The sequence below is a fragment of the Trichoderma virens genome (assembly GCF_000170995.1).
Source record: "Trichoderma virens Gv29-8 chromosome Unknown TRIVIscaffold_91, whole genome shotgun sequence".
NCBI classification, from domain to species: Eukaryota; Fungi; Ascomycota; class Sordariomycetes; order Hypocreales; family Hypocreaceae; genus Trichoderma; species Trichoderma virens.
In genome coordinates, this window is record NW_014013658.1 from 1,621,787 (window position 1) to 1,646,288 (window position 24,502).

The following is a 24,502-nucleotide window of genomic DNA, read 5'->3' on the forward strand; positions in this document are numbered from 1 at the left end:
TTAGGAAACCATTGTTTCTTCTTTCTTAAAGCCAAAAATTTAAATAGAAAAAAAAAATACCCATGTGCATTTTGTTCCAGAAGAGATCAAGCATAATGCTCGATCTAATTAGTGCTGGAGAAAATATGTCATAGCATATGTACTTTTGCACTATATTAGTTAGCTAGAGAAATCACATGATTAGTAATTCATTGTTCCAGTGGTTAAATTGCCGACAATGTAGGCGGATTGTTCTTCCAAAACAATGCTAGCCAATATGACTGATGTTTAGTCGCTGAGATTAAAGAACTAAAACAACAGCTGTGAAGCTCCTTGATTGAACCTAGAGATGCAAGGCATTCGGGGTATTTTATCTTGCTCGTCGTGCCGACAGAGAAAGTTGGTGCCTCTAGCTCCTTACCAAGGATTCTACTTACCTATTTCTTTGCTCCTTTGGCCAGATTAAGATGCGATCGGAACGAGCCCTGTAGCAATTGTACTGCCAGAAATGTCGACTGTGTTTACGCCTCATTGCCACGTGGACGTGGTACACCAAGAGGAAATAATAGCCAGCACCCTGAAGTTCGTATTCGCCGGTTAGAGCAACTTATCGGGACAATAATAGCCCAAATGCCTGAAAATCAAGCATCAAGTGTCGCAATAAGTTCTCACAGCACCGGAGAAGCAAAGAATCTCCACGGCGATCAGACCTCTAGCCCAATTGAACACAGACGAACCAGCGGTGACTTGTCCCAGAATGACCACCACACCGTCAGGCCCGGCCGTATGATGTCGAGTGATGGCCAGATGATTTACGTATCTGGCATTCATTGGGCAGCAATCTGTAACGAGGTGAGAATTCTACAGTTTCATGGTCGGTGCACCACGCTGACCCTATCTACGTGCAAAAACGAATTAGATTGCATGCCTTAAAGAAAACTTTGGTGAAGATGAAGCACAGGACCATACAGAGACTACAGGGCAAAGCCAAAGAAGCAGCGAACCACTTCTTCTGAATGGCATAAGAGACATATCCAACGTGGAAGACATTCTTTCCGACATCCCGTCACGAGATTTCGCGAATAGATTGATATCTCGATATTTTAATTCCAGGGATCCCTCAGTTGGTAATATTGAACTCCATACAGATACTCACTCACCTTTAAAGCTAATTATGCGCTCAGCTGTCTTCCACGCGCCAACGTTTCAGCATGAGGTACGTATATCGACTCCTACAAGACAAACAAGCGTCGATGCTCAGAGTATCCGATTAATTTTTTTCTCCTTGCTCAAGTATAAGCGCTTCTGGGAGAACCCACGCGCCGCCCCCCTTCCTTGGATAAGTTTATTCTTCGGGGTAATGTCTCTAAGTGTATTTTTGCACATACGCTCTGGAGACAAACTACCTGAGGCATTCGGGAATCCTGAAGACATAAAGGCTACCTTCCATCGGCGCTCCACCGAATGCTTGCTTGCATCCAAATATTCTACTGAACCTGGCGCATATACGATAGAAGCGCTCCTTTTCAACATCCACAATGAGTTTGTGCGCTGTAAAGATGCCCATTTGGGTGTGTGGATTCTATCTGGTATTGCTACGCGGTTAGCAATGCGCATGGGGTATCACCGCGATCCAAGGCATTATTCACAATTGTCGGTGTTCCAAGGAGAAATGCGTCGCCGCTGCTGGGCCAGCATTTTACAGATGGATGCTCTTTTTTCCTGCCAACTTGGATTACCATCTATGATTCAAGAATCACAATACGATACGAAGCTCCCGTCTAATCTTCCAGATGAAGACTTTGGTCCTGATTCTGCCATTATTCCGAAATCACGGCCTGAGACCGATCTCACCCCTGTGTTATACACAATCACAAAAACACGATTCTTATTGCTATTCCGCATAATATTCAATCAGGTTAATTTGCAATGTATGGGGGCATATGACGAGATTGTTACACTGAATCAACGACTTGAAAACGCCCATGCACTTATTTCTCCTCATTTGCGGATGGTTGCCCTTGAAGACTGTATAACAGTTCCGCCTTACTTATTAATCCAGAGGTATAATCTAGAACTTCTCTTTCAAAAGACGCGATGCATTTTGCACCGCCATCATATGGCAAAATCTTACCAAGAACCCAAGTATAATTTCTCCAGATACTCTTGTGTCGAGGCGGCAATGGCGATTTTAATCCACCACGCCGACATTGACAAAGAAGTGCAAGTGGGGGGCCTTCTTTATAGAGAAAAGTGGTTTATTTCATCACTGGAACAGCATGATTTCTTGTTAGCTTCCATGATTGTCTGCCTCGAACTCAACTCACAAAGTCGAGCTATTCCGGAACAAGACTGCGAAAAACATGGATTGGTAAAATTTGATCGTGGAGAGCTGATCAATGCCCTGGAGGCTTCCCAATTATCTTGGCATAGGCACAAATCAAGCTCCGTCGAAGCGCGAAAAGCTTTCGATATGCTCTCAGTGATGCTAGATAGGGTTGCTGCAGGAACACAAGCGGAGAGAGAACGACGTCCAATGATAGGAGGCGCCAAATGCGATAACGGCGATGATATAGCATCTCGACAAACGTATATTGGTGAGTCTGGCCATCATATGGCACTATGTGTTACCACGTTCTGATTGCGCGTGCTTCTTAGGCTCTATGCCCGAATTAAGCACCTTAGAGGATATAGGATGTCAAACAAGTCCACAAAGGACCCCTCAAATGAATGTCGATAAAACCACTGTCGATAATTCATTTCTAAGCGAAATGGATTCACTCTTGAGTGGCTCAGATATGATAGATTGGGTACGTGTTCATAGCCTGCGTTAATCCGGCATTTTTCCAACGCCACGGTTGCGCGACATACGATATGCATATTTGATATGAAAGGCAGCAAGCTGACGAGCCACTAATTACATTGCAATAGAACGCTTGGGAGTTGTTAATAAAAAATTCTCGTGGGGAATCACAAGGTGCTCAATGAAAGATCTTGGCTGAAAGCTCAGTTGTCTGGCTATTTTTTCAAAAGTAAATACAGTGTCTCAAAAGTCCCAATAGCAGGTTTGAGTTTTCTTTCTCCCTTTCTCTCTCTCTCTCTCTCTCTCTCTCTCTCTTTCTTCCCCCCCCCCTCCCCCCCCCCCCCCCCTTTTTTTTTTTTTTGTGAGTGTTCCTTCTTCCTATCTATATTCTTTTAGCACACGAGCATTTGAATATATCATTTATCCATTTATGTTTATACCGTGACTTTATAAGACTAGTTAATAGACAGTGGCAGTGTTGAAAACAAGTGAAAAAGGGTGAAAAAGGGCGAAAAAGGTGTGGGCATGCAAAACTAACCATGCAGTTGTTCGTCGAGCAGAGCGATGCGGCTTTATTATCTGCGCCGGTATCTAAGCCCAAAGTCGCTAGTGCTACGGGTTTGGATCGCGGCCATAATAATAACTCCGATGCTAATTGCAAGAACAAGTAGGATGAGGAAGTTTTTGAATCATCGTTACAAATCATTATTAGATGCTAATATGGATCGGAGGCCGTGGACATCTCCGACAACATCTTTGTAGCTACATATTAGTACCTAATTCAGTAATATGGTTGAAAGGATTGGCCCCGGGAATTACTCGATAGCCTCGGGCACGAGTATGTTCTTATTTCGATTATGCATTCGTTTTACGATGGTGTTCATATTTTTCGTGAAAGTAAACCCGGACATTGGGCAGTCCATGATACGAAGACGAACAACATTTTGATACGTGCTAAGAAAAACTCGAGTTGTAGCTAGGCTTCACTTCGCCTGTGTAGCTTTTCTTACTCACTACTTTTCACGCCACGCAATGAAGATCAACGGGTAGTAGCATGCGGAAGCACACAACAATAGTTATCTGTCAACCAACTTTAGCTCGGCCTTACTCTAATAATTGTACATAGATTAAGCCCTTAATTATTATCATTGTTCATTGTGAAATACAGATATAGCTTCATCAGTCTTTAGGGAGCATAGTTACTATAGATCTTCTGCCGCCGACAGCTACAGTATGTGCATGCTTTTGACACTGGCTTAAGGGGAGATCCGTGGATTCCGCGGAAGCGATCCCAAAATCCGGCATCTATTATGCAGCCCCACGTTCACTCAAAACAAGTACATTCAAAGAAGGCAAGGAAAAAAGTGCAAGTATGTACGAAGTATATAAATATGGTTGTCTATTATAAAGCTCTCGGGTTCGCTCGTTCATGTTGTATATGCGGAAGACTGTCAAAGATTGATACATGAATGATCTCTCGGTATAGTTCGTATCTTTCTATTAGCGATTTGAGCACCGAATCACCCATACCTAGCAGGTATCACTCGATAGTATGACACGCCAAAAAGAGGAAGAATTCCAAGTGGGCGATATGCCTAATTTGAGCGGCTACATTGCAATCGTAACGGGCGGTAAATATCTTTCCCACTACATCATATATCCAATACGACAGTATAGAGATAACTCATAAAGATATTAGGCAATTCTGGTATTGGATACGAAACAACGCTTCAGTTGGCCAATCATGGAGCCCGAGTATATATTGCAAGCAGATCTCAAACCCGTGTCGATGCAGCAATCAAGACGATGAAAACTGGAAACAATGGCCTAGACATTCATTTTCTCAAGCTAGACTTGCAGGATCTTCAGAGTATCAAGACTACGGTTGAGGAATTTTCGAGGAAGGAAACTCGTCTTGATATCCTTATAAATAATGCCGGCGTGAGTTTTTCTCAAATGATTGAGGTAACATCTACTAATGAATTTGCTTACTTTACTTTACAGATTATGGCATGTCCTTTCGAGTTAACCAAAGATGGACACGAACTGCAATGGCAAACTTGTTTTCTCGGGCACCATGCTTTAACAATGTGTTTACTACCTCTACTACATTCAGCCGCTCAAAAAAGCAGCAGTAATGATCGAGTCAGAATTGTAAATGTCTCAAGCGATGCTGCTGCAAGCATGGGACTGGATAGCATCAATTACAAAGATCCTAATATGGCTGACTTGAGAGGAGTAACAGCGCCATGGTAGGCAAATTTTTAACTGTCACGTTAAACAACCGTTTGCCTTCTCAGCATCCACTTACCATTATCTAATTCGCTATTTGGCAGATACATGATTGAGACAAAATGTGCTAATATGTTCTCAACTTTCATCTAGGAAACGTTATGGCCATTCGAAGCAAGCTAGTATCATTGCTGCCAAGGCCATTACAGACCGTTATAGAGATAAGGGTATCACGGCATATTCTTTGCACCCGGGCATAATCAAGTCGAATCTTCAGAGTCATGATACTTCATTCCTTGGAATGCTGACTCGTGCAGCGATCAGAGTGATGCCAACTCTTTCACCCGCCGATGGGGCACGTACCAGTTTGTATTGTGCTACGAGCCCCAGTGCATCCTTGTTCGCTGGCCGATATTTCATACCATTTGGTAAAATTGGGACGAAGGAAAATAAATGGTTGGATGATGCCAAAGCTGTAAACGGGCTTTGGACACTCGCAACTAATCAGCTCAAGGATCATGGTTTTGTAATTGAGGATATTGGTGGTAACGTTGATGGGTGAGCTTTAAATCGACTTTATGTATCTACGAAAGATGCAAGGTCACGTTCTATCATAGATTTTGTATTTGAATAGCTCTAGTGGTGTAATTGAGAACTTCTCTTGGCATAGTGCGTTGATGTGGAAGGAATGTATTCTATATTCCCCTTGATGTATTCAGAAGGTGTCTGTGTCCAGAATTTGGAAACATTTTTCTTAAAAATTTAATGGAATAGAGGATATTAAACCGAAACAGTATAGCAAGGGAACGTTTATATGAGCTCTGAATTGAAAAGGGAAATATGTACAATGAATTCCCCTAAATTTGCTGTCAGATGCTGCATATAATATAGGTTATAAAGTAGCCCTAATTGCAGATCTAGAGCAACGTGCTAGAAGAAGTATTCCTGCTAATACTCTCACTACTAATATGTGACCGCCTACAATTCAAGATATTACAATGTAAATCGCTTGCTACAAGGCAAAGTAGAAGGCAAAGTTAGAGTTTGCTCACATACTACTATTCTCCCTGTGTTCTATAGAATTGTTTTCTTAGCGGAGTTTATGGTTACTAAAATGTATATACATCGTAGATAGATAACTATCCTGAAATTTGACTGAACGGCTACCATTAAGGGGATCTTAATGGAAAAAATATTTGTACTTCAAGGATATGGTATGAGGTATTTTAGATTGAGAAACTAAGTAACTCTGCATGCAACAACCTAAGGTAATTATCCTTGAATTAACACAATATCGTCAGTCAATAGAGATCGTAAAATGGTGAGACAAGCTATGGGTGAATGTCCAGAGGTATTATATGTTGATGAAATGGAGAGTAGTAAAACTAATTCCTAGAAAATGAACCACGAGAAGGTGGTCAACTTTTTCCGATTAGTGGACATGCTCTTATTCCTTCCTGTATGTTGTTTTGGCTCCCCATCTGGTCATAGGAAATAAATATATAATGAGCTCCATCTATGACTCCTTTTTAGCCTATAGATGATATCAAAATTCAGCATAACAAAGTTTCTTTCTATTTTTAATAGAGGAAGAGATATTGCTAGCTGTACTACCTATCCAAGATTGTCAGGTTCTATCGAGCTATTGTTCACGTCCTCAAATAAAGGGGATTGATCAACCAAGGCCGCAATAACCCATAAATATTAGCTGTGTAACAGATTTCTGTAGTTTTCAAGGCGTCACACCGCCAGAGTCGCCAATCTATCGCACCGACAGTCCGTATTTACGTATTCAAAAGTAGGCCGCGCGTCACTTTCGTTCGCTATTTTCAATGCTTCATCAGGAGATGACACGCCTGTACCATTTCTTTATGCGTTGCATGGTAGTAAGCGGACACGTCACATCGCCGACTTGACCGATTTCCTAGTGGTGACCACGATCTCAGAACTAAGCCACAATTGAACCTTAGTGTTCGATACACTATAATCTCAAAATATATATTTCCTGCGTGTTCCATATGTAGGTCAATAAACCAAGATTAACAAACTAACATCAACAAGTATCCTCACAATCACGTTAGCTACGTATCAGATCTTTGACAAAAAATTCAATCATGTCCATCAAATCAAGCGCTGTATCATCCATGGCCCTCTTGTGCTTGGCTCTTCTCAGTTTACCTGGTTCAGCACAGCCAACTACCTCTCCATTAGGTCCAAAAGGCCTTAACTGGGTGCTTCCTTTTGTGGGTGACTGGAATTGCTTTCAGCAAGGCGAACCAAACGGAAGCGGTGGAGGTGGTAGTGGTGCTGGCGCAAATCTCACCTATTCCATCAAGATCACCAAGGATAATGTGACCCTGGATTCCATTCAACCGAGTCCATTGCTCACAGCTCACTCCGTCATTACCTACGACGCCGAGAGCGAAATCTTCAACTTCACCTATAGCGACAGTGGGGGGAACAGTGGACCGGGCACGTCGGTTGGATGGGAGGAAGGGGGTCACTTCCGATTCATTACCTGGCCCCTGACCAACCCCGGCAGGCCAGGAGTTCAAGCTCGAACAATGGACGATTTTCTCCGACCAACCAACCCTAATCAATTTACCGACAAGTTTTACGCCAGCCAAGATGGCGGTAACACTTGGCTGCCTGCGGGCCAGCTCGACTGTACCCGTGCCCCAAGTGCACATTAGGGGGACAAAGATGTTGCACCGGCTTTCATTCGGTCGCAAGATTGGCTCAGACTCACGCGAAACAATTGCTTCATCAGCCGCCACGACATTTCCCATGTTGGCAATACGATGACTGGTTTTGAGCTTTACAACGCTTCTATTTCGCTATTATTCGAAGATTGATACATGGAACATTACATGTGTTCAGGCATGATGAATCGCTTACTGCAGTTAAATCCTCTTTTCTGTTCGAGTCTTTCTTTTACACTTTTGTTTTGAGTTTTAATAAATCTTATCTTATACAGTGTTCTCAGGGATGTGAAATCTTCCATTAGTACATCAATTGCTTTCCCAGGTTCTCTAACAGCTCCTTTTTAATATTTTGCAATTGAATCGCTAAACACTTGGAATAAATGATGCACACAGAGATGTGTTTACTCCAACTTGTATAGCCACTAATGTAGATAGTATTGCTTTCTAAAATCATAGGGCAATGGTATGAAATTGACTCTGTTATCTTTCTTCATTGGAGCTGAATTACTCCCCAAGGAGTAGCATTTTCAATGTGCAGTGTAGACATAATTTACCCTACGTACAGGGTCATACCTATTGGGGCTGAGCATTAATACATGCTTATCTCCATAAATAGCGCTAGGTTATTTTTCGTGCTGTTTATACGGGTGCAAGGGGTGATATTACTGAATTAAGTTATTGTGAGTTTCCCTTTTGCGCTTTCTCCACTGGCCGAGAGCCGATCCTGAGAATAAAACGGTGGATTAATATGGGGAAATATACCCAGTCTTTCTAAGTCGACCTTTCACCATTAAATTCCCCAGAGCATGGAATATTGTGAATGCTATTCTACAATCATCGCAGTATGATATCAAGGAGCATTTCAACAAGGTACTCAATCTGAAGCTTCCGGACAGACCCAACGAACTTAATCTCCACATGCGCTGCATGCCGTATACCTGACATGGATTGTCCGCGACCTCTTCATTGATAATTAGTCACCCTGATCCCACGATGTGTGTTTTTAGAGAGCGGCAGGGTTTATAACAGTATATACATCAGAAACTACTAAATACTGGAATGGATATAGAAGGGAGGCCCAGTAGATTGCAAAAACTGACGCTGTTCGTTCTGAAGCACAGCGATAGTATTATTGGCGATTCCCATGAAGATTCAACAGCTTACCAAATGCTTGGGGAGCTGGTTTTGAATGTTGTTCTTTCATAATATGCATTGTAGTTCAATGTGGCAACATGTTTCAGTTAACTATTCATGCATAATGCATGATTCAGGAGGCTGGCGGAAAACAATTCGCCAGACCTTACCCGATACATTTGCTACCGCCGCATTCCATATCGATCAGTAAAGATTATTAAACACCTACCCCTTAGTAAAGAATTGAATTTAACGGATACAAGATTCTCTGTAAGATTAAAAACCTTTATGATGAATACATGGACGACCGTTCGTCCCCTTATCCTGGAGACCATACTTTCATCTGGTTGCGAATGCATATCCATACACTATTCAATTGGCCCTAACATGTCATTAGATTGCATATGTCGCAAAATATTTTGTACAACGCAGTATCCTCGTCTTATAATAGATACCGGCTCTATATTGGCGTAGTGATCGATACATAAGTTGTCCCACATTACTTGGAAATTCAATAACGTGCAGTGGTAGGTCGTTTTTATGAACCCTCTTCAAGATGCACCAAGACTTGTTGCAATCCAGTTCTTTGGTTCCAAATATGACATTGAGAAAAATAAAACGCTTTTTGAGGGCATATTTAATATTAATGAGAAGACCAATAAGGACATGCATTCAAGCCTAAGACGCTCTAAATTTCCGCCAGGAGAGGCATCTACGTTGTATTATTCCTCCGAGATATCGGCATCTGCGCACAAAGCTATATCAAAACCTGTCAAGATGTGTTATGGTATTAAACAATCTTGGCCCATTCAAAACCTTTTGTTTTGAAGTCAAGGACGCGGTTACAAGGAGGTTGCGCTGACATATATTCGCGCGCGCTTGATTAACACACCCGCTTGCTTAAGGTATCCATAATTTCTTATCCCAAATAACATAAGCCAATAATAAGCATTAGCTTGTACTTCCTCCCTATTTCTAGGAATAATGTGTTGGGAATGCTCCCACACATTCTGTGTGTGGCAAGCGCGCGGCGTCGAGTAGCAAAAATATGGAGTATTCCGATTAATGAGTGAGATATGGTCCTGTTTTCAATCTAATCAATCTACTACAGAACTGACAACCGCGCGGCCCTAAGTTCTACTGGCATAGCTGCGTCATGTAGAGAAGGAACAAAACGAACTGGCGAATGGTGGGGCGAGCTCCTTATGTCGTGAGCATATTGCTTGAAGATTGGGAAGAAAACCGGAAGGGCTAAAAACTGTCGAGTGTATAAATATGACATAGATCACATTTGGTCAACATATTCAAACCCATTCTTCTATCTATCAAGCTTTCAAGTAAACAATGAGGTCATCATTTTATCTGTTATCCTGTTTAGTGCTTCTAAGCACCAAGCTTCTGGGTGAAGGAGCTCGGACGAAGGAGCTTCGAATAAGCCCCTTTAAGATTGACCTCTCCCATCGCATACCGCATATGATCGATTTGCTGAAGAGAACTCAGCTCCCTTCCAACGACTTGGAAATTGCTGTTGATAGCAGAAATGTCACAACGAGCACCGGGACATCTCTATCCAAAATTGAGAGTCTCCGTAGTCAATGGTTGCACAATTTTGACTGGGAAAAGGAACAACTTGAACTGAACCGGTATGAAGTGGAGCAGACACATCTTGTGATAACTTCTCGTTAACATCTTTTTGAAGATTGGAGCACTTTACGACAATTATCGAAGGTCAAACAATTCACTTCATCCATGAAGTCTCTCATACGCAGAACTCGATCCCCCTCATCCTACTTCACGGCTGGCCAGGATCTTTCTTGGAAATGATACCTGTCATTAATAATTTGACTCTAAAGAATCAGAATTACAGTGCCGGGTCTAGCCAGACTTCGTTCCACGTTGTCATCCCCTCTCTTCCGGGATTTGGGTTCTCTTCACCTACACCAAAGAATTGGACCATAGACGACACCGCACGTATATTCAACACACTCATGCAGGAGGTACTGGGTTATAACACTTATGCAGTTCATGGATCTGACTGGGGCGCCTTTATTGGATGGTCAATGTATAATTCCTACCCAAACTCTGTTCGTGCCACTCATATGGCACTATTCCCAGAGCTACCTTTACTACCGGACCAGTTGGAAGCAGATAATATAACACTTTCCGAAGATGACTTATTCAGCGAACAACTTTGGGTCGACAATTCTGTTGGTGGTAGTGCGTATGCAATCCAACAAAGAACCAAGGTAAGATCGCACCTGACTTTACAAATTCGCAGAGCTGTATTCCTCATCGCCGCTTTTAGCCAAACACGATTGGCCTGGCTTTGTACGATAACCCTGTTGGCCAACTTGCATGGATTTCAGAAAAATACATCGATTGTGAGATACTCCAGCTTTTCTTTTATTTTTTTTTATTGAGATTCTATTTGACGCGTATTAACGCATAATACGTTCTAGGGTCCGATCCACGACGCGGTACCGGGCCGTCCGTTTTAACTGATCACGAAATCCTTCGGGTAGTCTCGCTATATTATCTCACCCAGTCGTTCACTTCCGCCGCGTATATTTATAATCAGAATCCGTCTTCGTTCGCCGTTCCTCTATCGAAAGCAAAGACGGATGCTCCATTTCTGTTCTCCAAGTTTAAATATGACACGTTCTTCATCCCAGAACCAATTATCGGGTCTCTGACGAATCTTGTCTACTATAAATGTCAGTTACTCCGGCTCTTTCAATATTATCTCACGATTTCTAACACTCACATAGCGTGGGACTTTGGCGGGCATTTTTCCGGCTTGGATAATCCACCTGCTCTTATTCATGGTCTGAGGGAAATCGGAAAATACTGGCAGTACTGATTATGTCACCTGAAATGGGTCATCTGACGTTCTCTTTCTAAGATTCCATATTCGACGCCTAGAAGTGCATAGTGAATGTTGCTTCTTAAGTAATTTAATACTGCATCTAATTTCAAATTGCCAATAAATATTTTCCAGCCAACTACAGTAGAAATTTGAGTCTACACTTCTACTTCCCCATAGCTTGTCCTCTCCAGTTTTTGGGCAACATAAGCAAACTGAATAACCCCTCTCTTGAAGCTATCCATCTGCTTTTGACTTAGTGACATTACTGTGGGACCAACCTTAGCAAGAAACCATGTCTTGTCTCTCTTAGCAACAGCAGCGCCTGTAAAACACAGCCATATGTAAACTTCTCTCTCCAACTCTCCGTCGTTATCCTTAGGGAGGGGCATAATACAGGATCGTAGCTTTTCCAAAAGTATCTGGTTGTCGTCAGATGAGAAAGGTATACCACGTTCGAGAGAATTCAGGTGGATACTTGCAGCATACCAACATGCTGCACAGAGTGGGTTATCTTTATCAAGATCTTCTTTTGCGGACTGATCTTTTATATATGGAGGTAACTCCCAGCACTGTTCTTGTAATTTCTGTTGGCCAAAAGTCAACAAAGCATCATGAACTTTATTAAGCAATGATAACAATGGCTCCTTTAGTCCACTGGAGTATAAGGTCTTGGCTGAGCGTTGCAAGGTGGCTGATAGAAGAGTGGCTGGCGCCTCGGGAAAAGCCTCTACTGTACCAAGGACCGGTTTTGAGGCACTTAGAATGGCGTCACCGATACCAATCCTGAATGCACAGCTATTACTGACTGTGGGTGGAGCTTTCAAATCCCGGGTCGACTTACAGTGTAATCATATGTGATAAGAATCCACTAAAACCAAGCCTTTTTAGACCTCCATTTGCATTTATCATTTGCAGTAGTCCTTGTTTATGGATCTTTGCTTCTTCTATATGACAGTTCATAGTCTTCACTATATTAGCCCTGGCCAATCGTCTCATCATGTACAATCTACTTGCCTCGTAGTGCCATAAATACATGGCTGTGGCTATGGAGGTGTCAGATACAGTTCGTGAAGCCGAAATATTTTCTAAGAGGAGCTTTATCGCCTGTCGCCGATGATAGTGGGTTATGGGATTGCCGCTTTCTCCTCGGATGACTTCTAGATGGGATGATGCGGCAAAAAGAATTCCATGAAACATGCATGGATCTGAGAATGAGGCTTGCATCCATTGATTCCTTGAAAATTCATGGGCGTGATTGAAGTTTGTCCTAACAGACCTCGGGCAACAGAGATCGTAATCTGTGGAACGGTGAGTTTACTTATGTATTCAAGAGCAACACTCTCTAGGAAAGACTTACAGTGATTGACCAAGAATGGCATATACCACTGAGACGGAATCGGGTAGTATTGCGTAGTGGAGTCCAAAGGTAACTGATGGAGTAATGGCCTGCCGGTGATGTTCAATCCATTTGATAAGGACTCTATTTGTGAGCGAAGTGTGCGTATTTCGTGCTGAGATCGATTTTCCTCATAACTACAACTGATAAATTTTCTATTTTCGTCAGAAAGCGTCAGGTATGAGTTGCAGATGAATCAACTCACTTTCGACAAGTTGTGCAACTCGGAAAGACTTTGTCGCATTTCTTCTTACGCACTCTGCAATTTCCGCATGCTTGCAGTGCACGACCCTCTCTAAAAGTCGACGTTGTCATTTTTACCCCTTCAGTAACAATGGGGAAATCGCTGTTTCGTATCAGCCAAGGTCTATTGTCGAGCACATAATCCTAGCAACCGGGAGCCACGATGTAAATTTGAAGAGAGTCCACTAGCGTCGCGAGATTGAAGGAATTCCCCAAGCTGGGCGTGACTTTCGACTCAGCCCCGCGGATCCTGAACATAAGCCGATTCAAGCTAAAATCTGACACTTCGAATTATTAGACTAAGGGAACTCAAATACTAAAATGTAATAACACTAAACAGACAGCTTAAAATACGTCAGAAGAGGAAGAGAAGGCGAAACGACGTTTCGGGCGCCGATGGGTTCCAAGTTTTGGTTTGCATTGCGCAGCCCTCTCAGGCACATTTGAAACTATTGGCGGATTTTGTATCTCCTCCCACATATTGGGCAACCTGGGGATAAGGACAGATAATGCGAGCGCCACCTTCAGGTCCCGCTATCTCCGCGGCCAAGTTGAGAGGCGCCCTCTTGTTTTCCACCCAGTTTACCAGCGCCTCAAGCGGATCCGTAGGCACCGCCCCAAGAGACGGAGTGCCTGCGCAATGGTCCACACCGGGGGCCAGGAAAAGACGAAAGAATTCATTCACTTTTGTAGAGCCACCCATCAAGCGTTCAACCCTTTTGCGGTATTCAACTGTTCCTTGTGGGAAGATGAGCTGATCGGAAAGGCCATGCCACATTAGCAATTTCCCTCCCGACCTCTGAAATCCGGAAAGGTCAGGATTGTCAGTCCCAATGATGGCGTCGTATTCTTTATCTGACTGGGTAAATAGCCGATCCAGTGTGGAATAGTCGATTTTGGTCAAATCATAGTTGGGGTTTTTCGCGACCCAGTATCTGATCCAAGCATCGTTGACGAAAAAGGGAAAGCCGCCTCGCTTTCCGTGGGTTATAGTAGTATTCGCAAGACTGTCCAACGCGGCCCCTGGATTCAAGCCATACCATCTTGACTCTCCATTTGGTCCAAAGGGTCCTTGAAGCACTTTCTGAACAACCCTGGCGGTTGCTTCTGTGATAGTCACATTCACTCCATCGCAAGGAACCCTTCGACCAACCAGTCCGTATGGATCAAAGTTGCAAACATCTGGATTATTGATGACGCCGTCCATGACGCCGTCCAATCCGTCACATTCAGCAATAGCGGCGTCGGTAAATGCCCGTAGCTCGCACGGCGAGGGAAATGATTTCTCCATGTTCATAACCACCTGCGGCCATTGCTCTGCAATAACATAGGTCGTCCAGTAGATTGCAGGAGCGCCTGCTAAAATCCCATCAAAAAGATCTGGATATCTCTGCGCCGCTACCATTGCTTGCCGTCCGCCTGTTGAACACCCATTCCAATATGAGTAATTGGGCTTCTGGCCATAAAATTGCTTCGTAATCTCCTTGCCAATTAACGCCATATCATGGACTGAGCGATAAGAAAAGTTAATGAGCGCATCCCTATCCACAGAACCGTCTGGTCGTAAGGCCCAAGCCTCAGGCGACGAAGGATTGAAGCCTACGCCCGCATCAGTAGATGCTGAGGCGTAGCCCTGCTTAATGGTAGGGCCTAGGGTGAGATCTAGTTCGCCGGCTGCATAGCCGACCCCCCCATTGGCTTGAAATCTCCCGTTCCAATTCTCTAGAGGCAGCCAGACTTTAACAAGGACTTTGTCATGTGCGCCTGGATGCGTAAGAACCACATCGACGGCACAGATGTCCAGACCGGAAACTGGACTTGGCAGAAGCCCAGGGACGGCAGAAACAGTATAATTCCATAATTCTGTCCCATTGATCGATATGATTTCGGCACCAGGGATACATGGCGCATTGAGATGAGCACAGGATTTCTTGGGGCGCCGAAGGATTTCAACATCGGCGGCGACACCGGCAACAATGGTAGAGACAAGATAGAGTACAGAAAGTTTCGCCATTGTTGCTATCAGACAGCTCCGAATCGTCATTAGTTGCTTATTAGGTCAACTGACTCGAGTTAGAGAATCCGAGACATATTGGCTATATATATATATTTTTTTCCGGGTACTCTTTTTCTACGGACGGTACTATCTTAACATCACTTGGCTTCAAATCTACAAGTTCTAGACAAAACCTGCCCTCGCCTGGCGGGCCGTTTCCGATCCCAGTCAAGCCATTTGCGAAACTGTAAACAAAACATGGTTAGATGAAAAAATGGGGGGGATTATAATCATTTAGACCAGGAAAATACATCATATTTTTTTTCCATCAGGCTGACTTACTAGCAGAGGCCAAATGTATACGCACCACTCCATATAAAGATTTGAGTCACCCCCACAAGTGTTTTGAAGGAATGAGGCTAAGCAGCGAATGCTGACTGCAAGGATCGGCCCCGCTCCGCACACCAAGTCAGCGCAACGGTGCCTCTGTACAGAACAAGAACAATCAGTGTGTTTCGGGCGATGGTTTTATCTTTTTTTTTTGGTTAATGACGTATACCAACAAATGAATTGAATCCATCTTGAGAGGTGTTAAATGTTATAAATATTGGTGTAGTACTGATGGTTGGCTATCAAAGTTATAATGAAGCTTCGTTCATTTTCTCTCATGGTTCTCTGGTAAATACCAGACTAGGGCGTGAAAGATGTCTCCCAAAAGCGAGCCAGCGACGGGAAAACAAGACTCCGACTCAACAGTAGTTCGCCGAGTAAGCCCCAACATCACAACTATCAGCATTCCATTCGCACAGCTGGGACTTCTCAAAACAGGTGGGCGGACTACTATCGGTAAGCCCTATCCGTCTAATAGGCTCCGCTTGCCCTGACGATATTACAGTGCAGCTTCAGTCCGGCTCGCTTGCCGTCATATCGCCAGTCAGATTGACGGACGTCGTGTGCGATGCACTCGTTGCAACGAACGGCACAGTCAAATATATTATCGCCCCAAATCTGGAGCATTACATGCAAATTGGTTCTTGGAAAGCAGAATTTCCCAGTGCATGTCTCATCGTCCCTGAAGGACTGCCCGAAAAATGTGCCAAAAAACTTGGGCTAGGTCAGGAGATATTTGACATTGTTTATACTGCGTTGGAAAGCCAGAAACGCATTTCGGAGGAATTTGACAATGAATTCGATGTACAATACATCGATTCCATGGATTCTCATGAAATTGTCATGTTTCACAAGCCCACTCATACAGTCATTGAGGCGGACCTTTTATTTAACGTACCCGCTGTCGAGCAATTCTCCAAGTCCGGCCAATCGCCAACCTCTGGGGTTTTCACAAAGTTGGTCTCCCCAATCTTCTCTACTACGTATCCAGCGACATGGCAGAAACGCCTGGCATGGTATATACTGGGAGCAAAAGACCGTGTCGCCTTTGCTGCGTCGTTGCAACGGATATTCTCCTGGGATTTCGAACGTATTATACCTTGTCATGGAGATGTCATTGAAAGTGAAGCGAAGAAAGTATTCGGCACTATTTTCGAGTGGTATTTGAATGGGGAGAACAAACGTCTGTAGCTACGGAATCCTGAGCCTCGCCAAGCTTGCAATAAGCCTGATGTGGGGAATATTTCACGAATGTTTCGCGAGGATGCATATCTTACCCTACCTAGGTACCTATTTATTACATCCAAACTTAATTTTAATGCAGCTGTCAATAGAAATGAAGAGCTTGGTAGTTTTCATGACCTAGCTCTTACCAGTTATTTATTTGTTATATTCAGCACATGAATATTCTCTGTGTCTTGCTTATACTGCCTTCATTTATGTTTCGAAAATGTTGGCGCCATCCGTGTAAGGGACAGCACCTGGGTTCATCCACTCCCCCAGAATAGTGCAATCGTACTGCTTTCCACCAACAAGCCCACCTTTACCCACCGCCCTCCATCTGTTGTAAATGGGTAAAGCCGGAGTTCCCGGTAGCAGATCCAGATCGAACTGATAACGACTTCCGTTATTAATGACGTATTCAGCAAACATCTTGGTCGGCAAATTGACGCCGGCAGCTGGTGAATCAGCAGTGCCACTAATGTTGAAGTTGAATGTGTTTGGCTTAGGGTATGGTAAGTTGGAGAAAGTTGTACACTGTGATTGTAGAATCTCTGTATCGAAGGAAAGGTACCCAGACATGAAATCGTCCTCATGCGGTGAATTTAGTGGCTGTGCCTCGACAAATGCAACATGATAAGGCTATTATTGATAGATTAGCATTAGACCAAATTTTGAGCAATAAGCAGATCCAACGACGCTGTGAAAACCTCAGAAGAAGAGTTTGGCAACTTACTCCGCATGATCCCAGGCCGAAGAGCCAGGTATTCAGATATTGATCGATTGGTTTATCTGCCCAGTTCTTGTCATGATATCCAGCTCCTTTGAACGACGCGCTATGTCCATCAAGATTAATGTTAACCTTGGCAGAAGTCGTTCCAGGCATAGCAATAGCCCAACCAAGATTGGTGAAAAATTCCGTCTGTGCAGCATTGAAGTTCGCTCCATCCGGTATCGCAGGATCAAAATAAAGAGATCCGGCAGTGTTGCCTGAGCAGCCCGTATGTGGGGGTGTATTAGTTCCAACGAGGCTTACAGACCCTGATATTCCCAGCGGTGGGTAGTTGAACGAAACATCAAATGTGCGTGGTGGGCCAGTGGTCGAGAGTAGGCTGGCAATAGTCACTCCTGAAGGATCTTTCCATACTGCTGTCACACGTTCTTTGTTTTCAGTGACTGTTGCAGAGTCTGCAGGGATAACGATGAAGAATTGAGTGCCATTTGGTAAGGTGCCTGTCAAGACTGATAAGAATTTGAGCTCCAAACAACAGAAACAGAGCAGCCTACCAGAAATGTCTACTTGAAATGAAGGATCCGAGGGAGCACGGGTGAAAACGAAGCCTATTCATGCAACTCATTGGTATGCCACACTAATACATATGGGAGTAGACATAACAAACCTTCATACATAACGATTTCAAAAGAAGGTATAGTTCCGTTAACTTCTTCGCCAATCACCTGCCAATGTTAGAATACTGTGATTTCCAGACCGTGTGCGGTACCTACATTTGCCCACCACCAGTCAAAAGATTCATTATCCGGGCCTGGGAAAGGATTTGTCACTACTCTGGTTAGCAAATTAGATGTACTTCAAAACACAACACCCTGAGGCATTGCACACCGTAAGCTCCATCAATATTGGGCGGCCGTGTCTCGTCTGGGGCCACCCTTGTTTCCAGGCCGTTGGTGGCGAGTACAAGTGTGGAGGACAACAAAGTTGTCACGAGTAACTTCATATTGAACATAAGAAACAAATTGCTAAAATTTTACACCACTTATTTGATCAATGTTGGAGTAGTCAAACACTTGAAAGAGAGAGCTGGGAAACATGAGAGGCTTTATATTTCTTCCGTCTTAAGAAATCGAGCATAATAATAATCACCTCTTATACTGCCAGGCATCGGCCATATACCTGGATGCTTCTGCAGGGGCATATAAATTCCGTACCATTCATAATGACGATGGTAAGGATCATCAGTAAACCTACGAGTACCTAAGCGGGTATCCAAAAAATGGGAATCCGTAGATTTTGAACACACAAGAGAGTAACTATACGCACACAACTGTAGAAACGCTTTCACGCAAGTGGTGCTCTTATTACTAATTTGTGTGTGAATATCCATTTTGCGGTCCCTGTTATTTTGATACCCGCTTGGTACCTTCTTGGCAACTCAGGGATAAGGAAAGGCACCGAATTTGTACCCGCTCAGTGTAAGATTAATGGGTAGGCCTTCTCTCTCACAATACTCAACTTAGCGTCTCTTGCATTTATGCCCCGTTGATGTGTAGCGTACTAACTATCTCTAGATGCCGCAGTTTTAGCGCTTTACATCGACTATACTCTGAGTTGACCATCAATTAAAATTCTCTGATCTTCTTGGTTGGATTTACAGCAGAAGTATTATTTGTATGCCTGTATATGTCTCTGTCTTTTCAGCTGCAATAGTTATTTTATTGTCTGATTCAGGTTACTTTTGCGAAGCTCGCAATCCATGCACCTTACGTACCGTATGTGCGGTACGTAAGTATCGTATGTAGAGTATGGAGCATGAATTGATGCAATTGGCAGCATCCCGATCCCAACTACGGACATGGCCGGCAAAGCCATTGAATCCAACACTGTTCGGGACAAAGTACGTAAAAGTGCTTACGAAGCGGATATCAAAAACACCGAGACTTGGCAGACGATCAGCACACAAACCAAGATAGCACGCACACAAAGTGGCGACATCCCTGCTAGGTAGTGTTGCGCATATTGCTCCAGTGTAAGCACGTATTGATTTTGCGGTCTCTTTTTTTCTGATACCCGCTTGCTTACCTAGATGGAGAAACTTAACGCCGTCAACGAACAAGGGATCCATTTGGTTTGCCTGACTGCAACGTTATGCATCAGCTGACATGGGAGGGAATCCCGACCCATGACTTCTTAAATGTTTACGGACGTTAACCTCGGTTGCGACTCAAACTTGAAAACTTGGTTCATTTTGACTCTTTAAAGTACAAATATCCCCATGCCCACAAAGTAAATCACTGCTAACACGCCGTGGTTTTGTCATACGATGCTGCTCTTAGTTGAAATCATAAGTCCGCAATGGGAAGCAATCTAGACTAGATGGTAGACTTTCAACGGTTATTACCACAAATTACCAATTATGAATACCAAGCGAAACGAAAGTGTTCATACTTGTACGCGTACTCAAAGTAATCAACTAGTACTGGCAGCCTGACTTGCGGTGTGTGATGGACTGGTTGACTAGGTACTATTGCAAGGGTGTACAGTGGAGAATTGCCTAACGGTTTGATTACCGCTTGAGGGACATTAAGTTTCGACCTAGAGAGGAAACGAAGTTAGGGATTTTTAGCACTACCTGTACGGAGTAGCATTACACATTTTGTGCCTTGTCGTAGAATTGGTGGAAACCTCCATGCCTACTAACTTACTATAGATGTTTGTAAATTAGCTGCAAATATTTTAGACATTGCTTCAGTCTGAAGCAGCTCTTTTTAAGAATTCGTTGAGAAAATCGGATTTCCCCAAGTCTTTGTAACTGAACCATGCTGGTTTGTAATCTTCGTAGTTTGTGTCTTTACTTTTCCTCATGTGCCTATTTCAGAAGCTACAGACAATAAACAGACATTTCTTTTGTTGAATTTAGGTTCAACTTCTCTATTCTTTCATTTGCTTTGTATCTAATAGCATCAAGGCTAATGAATCGGCGTAATATAGGCTTCGGTGCATACAATTGTGCCATCTCTCGCCTTGTGACGGAGGAAATCTTTCGGTCCCAGTAGATAGGTTGACTGTTGGATGGTTGATCGCGTGCGGGACACTATGCGAGAGCTTCTATACTGGCAAGGATCCATTTTCAGGGATTGCAGACTAGGAAAAGGTAGTATTACTGTATATTCTGCCGCTTAACCTCGCGTCGGGATGCACCTTCGTCATAATCTTCAAGTCTTTCAAAACGGATAGGCTATTCAAACACATGTCTCGGTATGCAAGCCTACGCCTACAACTATTCCTGATAAAGTAGTATAAAAAAACACCGAAAGCATGATTATCTACCAAAAGTCGCATTATTCAAGGTCAACTTCTCTGTTATATTGTATAGTACGCCATTATCAATGCTGGTGTTGCATGCACGAGATCAAAAGGGCTGAGCACCATAGGTTTATCAAACTCCGGGAATATTAATATTTCCTATAGTATTCATTGCTAACTATGATAATCTGCTATATTACGTTTCATTCAGTGCCACGTGTCAGGACCAAAGTATCCCTTCGCAGGCAACTCAGTGAGCAGCGTCTGCTGGCCAGCGCCGCCGTCAATTGTCGCGCCGAGCACATTAATACCCCACCAACTAATATCTTTCGGGTGGTACTGCACGGCAAAGAATATGATAATGCCAGAAAACGCAACACCACCAGTGAGTGCCGCTGACAAGACGTAGTTGTATTTCTCCCACCATGCGGTTTTGTACCTTTTGAGATAGTACATAAACGCAAAAGAAAAGTAAAGGCCGCCGGTGAAGTACGTGAGGTTAAGAGGTGCCCACAAAAGCATTCCATTGAAGACAAGGGAGGGGTGGACGTGTTTGAGCCACGATATAGGTGTGAAGATGACTGCATTGATCGGCCGGAAAATGACGGCAGGTAATGCAGCTTTACACGCCGCTCGGATGTACGACCCGAAGCGCTTCAAACCCCACCAAACGAGCGCAAGAAGGAACCCTAGAAGGAAAGTATATTTGATGGCCGGGTAGATCTGGCTGAAGATTCTCTTTGGACCAATTGCGCCCTGTAACAATGTTAGTGCCCTGTTGTGACTAGAAACTCAAGCTGTGTGATAACGTACCCAAACAACAGACGATGAGAAGTATATTTGCGAACCGTTCTCGCAGTTAAAGTTAGAGACTTGATCTGGTGTGCAAATACCCGGGATCTTGGTGTCCGCAAACTGCACAACTCCATACGCAACAAGGGCTGTAATGATAGCGCTCATCACTTGGCCACGGTACATGGCACGCGGAGGCACCTTGGCGTAAAAGCCCATCTTCTGGTCCGAAATATAAGTGTCCGCTTGGCCATTGATATTATAGCCAAACGCTTTAACGAACATCAAGGCCTCGGGATGCCCAGGCAATGCGTAACCAACAATCAGCTCCGTGACAACATTCAAACCTTCGGTTGTTCCTGAAATTGAATAGAGATAGGACATTGGAATCAAAAACACCAGATTGAGACCAATCACAAAGAAAACTGTCCAAACGGGTGTATTAAGTTGTGGCCAGTGTGTCACGATGATTATTGCGAAGATGAAGGCGATGAGTGCAATGATCAAGAACCACCAGTCAGGAACTTCGGGATAATTACGCATTAGTTTAGTAAGGGGGTCATCGAATCCGTCGTAAATAGAGCTATCGTCATTAAGTATGGCGCTCAAGTGCCTGTAGGCCTCCCGTACGTCACCCCTGAAAAGCGACGTTGTTGCATCTCTTAGCCCTACCAAGAGCCTCTTGATCGATGAGATAGCAGCATTTGTCATGGATTTATAAGCCTTGAGAAGGGGCCGCCAAGTATCGAGGACGATAAATACCATTGTGAGAGGATAGAAGGCAAAGAATGCTCCATAGACGACAAGATTTCCAGCACTGTAAAATGCGGGAGAATATTCTTTATAGGCATCTTCGTTGAGGATTCCATTGGCGGGGCTAACGACTCTCGTAATATTATACGGATTGCCAGTGTTGTCAAATATGCCAGAGGAATTAATAGGGAGATAAGCCGACCAGTTTGTGTTAGAGTAGTATAAGGCGACGATAATCAGTCCAGAAAGAAGCGTTCCCAGAAATTGTTGAAAGAAGGCAAAGAATGGGTACGCAAGTGGATACGAATATGCGGAGAGCACATTCCAATCAAATGTTGATATGGGGTTGAAACCAAGGCCACCCGTTGAACCCGTAATTGCATTCAAGTTGAAATTATTTGGTGCGATCCATGTCATCCAAGCAAAATAACTGAGGGCCGGGAAAAGATAGTCTGGCAGCCAGAAATAAATAAACATAGCTCCGAAGACGATAAAGAAGAACTTGTATCGAGATAGCCGCCAACCGTGTACTGTTTCCGTCTTCTCAGGCACTAGCAGCGCTCTGTTTAGTGCAACAGTAGGAAGGATATTAGGCCATATTGCTTCTACTGGGTAGACCACAAAGCGTCGAAGAAGGCCGGAGAACCCAAGACCCATCAGCTGGGTGGATAGAAGGAGGAGAATGCCATAGCCTGGGGTAAGCCAATTGTCTTTGTAGTATACAGTCTGAGTCTGAATATTCCAGAAGCAATAGGCAGAAGTGAGTCCGACATCGACGATGATCGTGGCAAGCATCTGTTCTTTATATGTCCATGGACCGGGGTTGAGCGAGATTCTTTGACCACGAATCGTGAAGCCCCAGTCTGGCAGAACGAAAGCAAGAAACAAACCACAGGGATATAGAAGGATTTGTGCGACTGAAGATCCCAGCAAGATTGCAGGAAATCGTGAATTGAACAAAGAATTGGTGAATTGGGCAATAACGGCCCACATGTAGCCCAGAAAGTGAGCGCGAATAGTTTCACACGGAATATTAACGTCGTCCGTGGGAGTAGTGATGGCGCGTACCTCCGGATATGGTGAAAAAAATTTGTTGACTGCCGCCTCGGTTTTTAGTTCCAGAGCCCATTCTTCAGGGCTCTGATGCTCAGATGGCCCATCGAGCAATTCCGTGAGCTTCGTACGCTGGCTAGTTGAGAAGTTGTAGTCGTATTCATGGTGCTTGAGCAGTTCTTTGATAATATCTTTGCATTCTTCAACGCTCAGAGTCTCAATTTTATCCATGACATACTCAATGTCATCTATTGGTGCTGTTCCATTGTCTCTATCCCCGAGTTTTTCGGCAAGGTTGTGCATAAACTCGTCAACATCCTGGGAGGTACTACCAAGGCCATTTTTCTCATCAATGCCTCTTTCCGGTGAGGCATTCTCTCTGTCATTAGAGCTTCTGATGGAGGGGTCTCTTGAGGCCATCCCCTGTATCTCAGATGAGGCAGAGGTTCTATTATAGGTCTCGATAATAAAAGATATCGTTGGTGGGAGTTGAAATCGTTTTGATACAAATAATTACATGTCTCGAAGCTGGATAAAGAAGATAAAACTGCGACCAGATTCGTTGTATTATAGATTTGACCTGATTGCAGGGTCGGATAAGCGGTTTTAGTCTACTTTCAAGCATTGCAGCCAGTTGCGACCAACTCCTTCCGCTTGTGCTCAAGGCTAAACGGCCTTGGCTGCTCAAGAGAACAAAAATTCCATTAAGGTGGCATCGACATATCAACGCTAAGTCTTGATATCCGCGGGGCACTTTTGTTTTACAAGCTCGTCATCTGGTTTTGGAGCGTCTCATGACAAGGCGGATAGAACAAGCGGCAAGCGGCATGCCAAAAGGTATGCATCCAAGATGGTGAGGTCGGAAAACGGCAAATTAAATGCCATCTTGAGGGCCGA

The 24,502-nt window shown here is 43.8% G+C and overlaps 9 protein-coding genes across 9 annotated transcripts; 5 read left to right on the top strand and 4 right to left on the bottom strand.

The window, feature by feature from the left end:
- Positions 1 to 441: 441 nt before the first annotated feature.
- On the top strand, positions 442 to 2,620 carry TRIVIDRAFT_40103 (uncharacterized protein; the record flags this gene model as incomplete). The annotated part of the gene is made up of 4 exons (XM_014094990.1): positions 442 to 633; positions 736 to 831; positions 899 to 1,102; positions 1,274 to 2,620. Coding segments are annotated over 4 exons (1,839 nt in total), but the record flags the coding sequence as incomplete, so codon positions are not given.
- A 1,714-nt stretch (positions 2,621 to 4,334) lies between these two features.
- On the top strand, positions 4,335 to 5,576 carry TRIVIDRAFT_39646 (uncharacterized protein; the record flags this gene model as incomplete). The annotated part of the gene is made up of 4 exons (XM_014094991.1): positions 4,335 to 4,413; positions 4,482 to 4,723; positions 4,787 to 5,034; positions 5,168 to 5,576. The coding sequence occupies 4 exons, from the start codon at positions 4,335 to 4,337 to the stop codon at positions 5,574 to 5,576; spliced, it is 978 nt and encodes a 325-aa protein (XP_013950466.1).
- Positions 5,577 to 7,128: 1,552 nt separating this feature from the next.
- TRIVIDRAFT_210995 (uncharacterized protein) lies at positions 7,129 to 7,991 on the top strand (the record flags this gene model as incomplete). Its single annotated transcript, XM_014094992.1, has 1 exon — positions 7,129 to 7,991. The coding sequence occupies one exon, from the start codon at positions 7,129 to 7,131 to the stop codon at positions 7,705 to 7,707; it is 579 nt and encodes a 192-aa protein (XP_013950467.1).
- A 2,335-nt stretch (positions 7,992 to 10,326) lies between these two features.
- TRIVIDRAFT_164250 (uncharacterized protein) lies at positions 10,327 to 11,273 on the top strand (the record flags this gene model as incomplete). The annotated part of the gene is made up of 2 exons (XM_014094993.1): positions 10,327 to 10,503; positions 10,560 to 11,273. The coding sequence occupies 2 exons, from the start codon at positions 10,327 to 10,329 to the stop codon at positions 11,271 to 11,273; spliced, it is 891 nt and encodes a 296-aa protein (XP_013950468.1).
- A 520-nt stretch (positions 11,274 to 11,793) lies between these two features.
- Positions 11,794 to 12,415, bottom strand: TRIVIDRAFT_217174 (uncharacterized protein; the record flags this gene model as incomplete). The annotated part of the gene is made up of 1 exon (XM_014094994.1): positions 11,794 to 12,415. The coding sequence occupies one exon, from the start codon at positions 12,106 to 12,108 to the stop codon at positions 11,875 to 11,877; it is 234 nt and encodes a 77-aa protein (XP_013950469.1).
- A 1,376-nt stretch (positions 12,416 to 13,791) lies between these two features.
- On the bottom strand, positions 13,792 to 15,372 carry TRIVIDRAFT_196091 (uncharacterized protein; the record flags this gene model as incomplete). Its single annotated transcript, XM_014094995.1, has 2 exons — positions 13,792 to 15,288; positions 15,358 to 15,372. 2 exons carry the CDS (start codon positions 15,370 to 15,372, stop codon positions 13,792 to 13,794), a joined length of 1,512 nt encoding a protein of 503 aa, XP_013950470.1.
- Positions 15,373 to 16,058: 686 nt separating this feature from the next.
- Positions 16,059 to 16,935, top strand: TRIVIDRAFT_39410 (uncharacterized protein; the record flags this gene model as incomplete). The annotated part of the gene is made up of 2 exons (XM_014094996.1): positions 16,059 to 16,200; positions 16,250 to 16,935. 2 exons carry the CDS (start codon positions 16,059 to 16,061, stop codon positions 16,933 to 16,935), a joined length of 828 nt encoding a protein of 275 aa, XP_013950471.1.
- A 246-nt stretch (positions 16,936 to 17,181) lies between these two features.
- On the bottom strand, positions 17,182 to 18,701 carry TRIVIDRAFT_228199 (uncharacterized protein; the record flags this gene model as incomplete). Its single annotated transcript, XM_014094997.1, has 6 exons — positions 17,182 to 17,607; positions 17,702 to 18,198; positions 18,253 to 18,306; positions 18,366 to 18,423; positions 18,472 to 18,527; positions 18,587 to 18,701. 6 exons carry the CDS (start codon positions 18,699 to 18,701, stop codon positions 17,182 to 17,184), a joined length of 1,206 nt encoding a protein of 401 aa, XP_013950472.1.
- A 2,513-nt stretch (positions 18,702 to 21,214) lies between these two features.
- On the bottom strand, positions 21,215 to 24,025 carry TRIVIDRAFT_56601 (uncharacterized protein; the record flags this gene model as incomplete). Its single annotated transcript, XM_014094998.1, has 3 exons — positions 21,215 to 21,763; positions 21,821 to 22,383; positions 22,471 to 24,025. 3 exons carry the CDS (start codon positions 24,023 to 24,025, stop codon positions 21,215 to 21,217), a joined length of 2,667 nt encoding a protein of 888 aa, XP_013950473.1.
- Between the last annotated feature and the right edge of the window lie 477 nt (positions 24,026 to 24,502).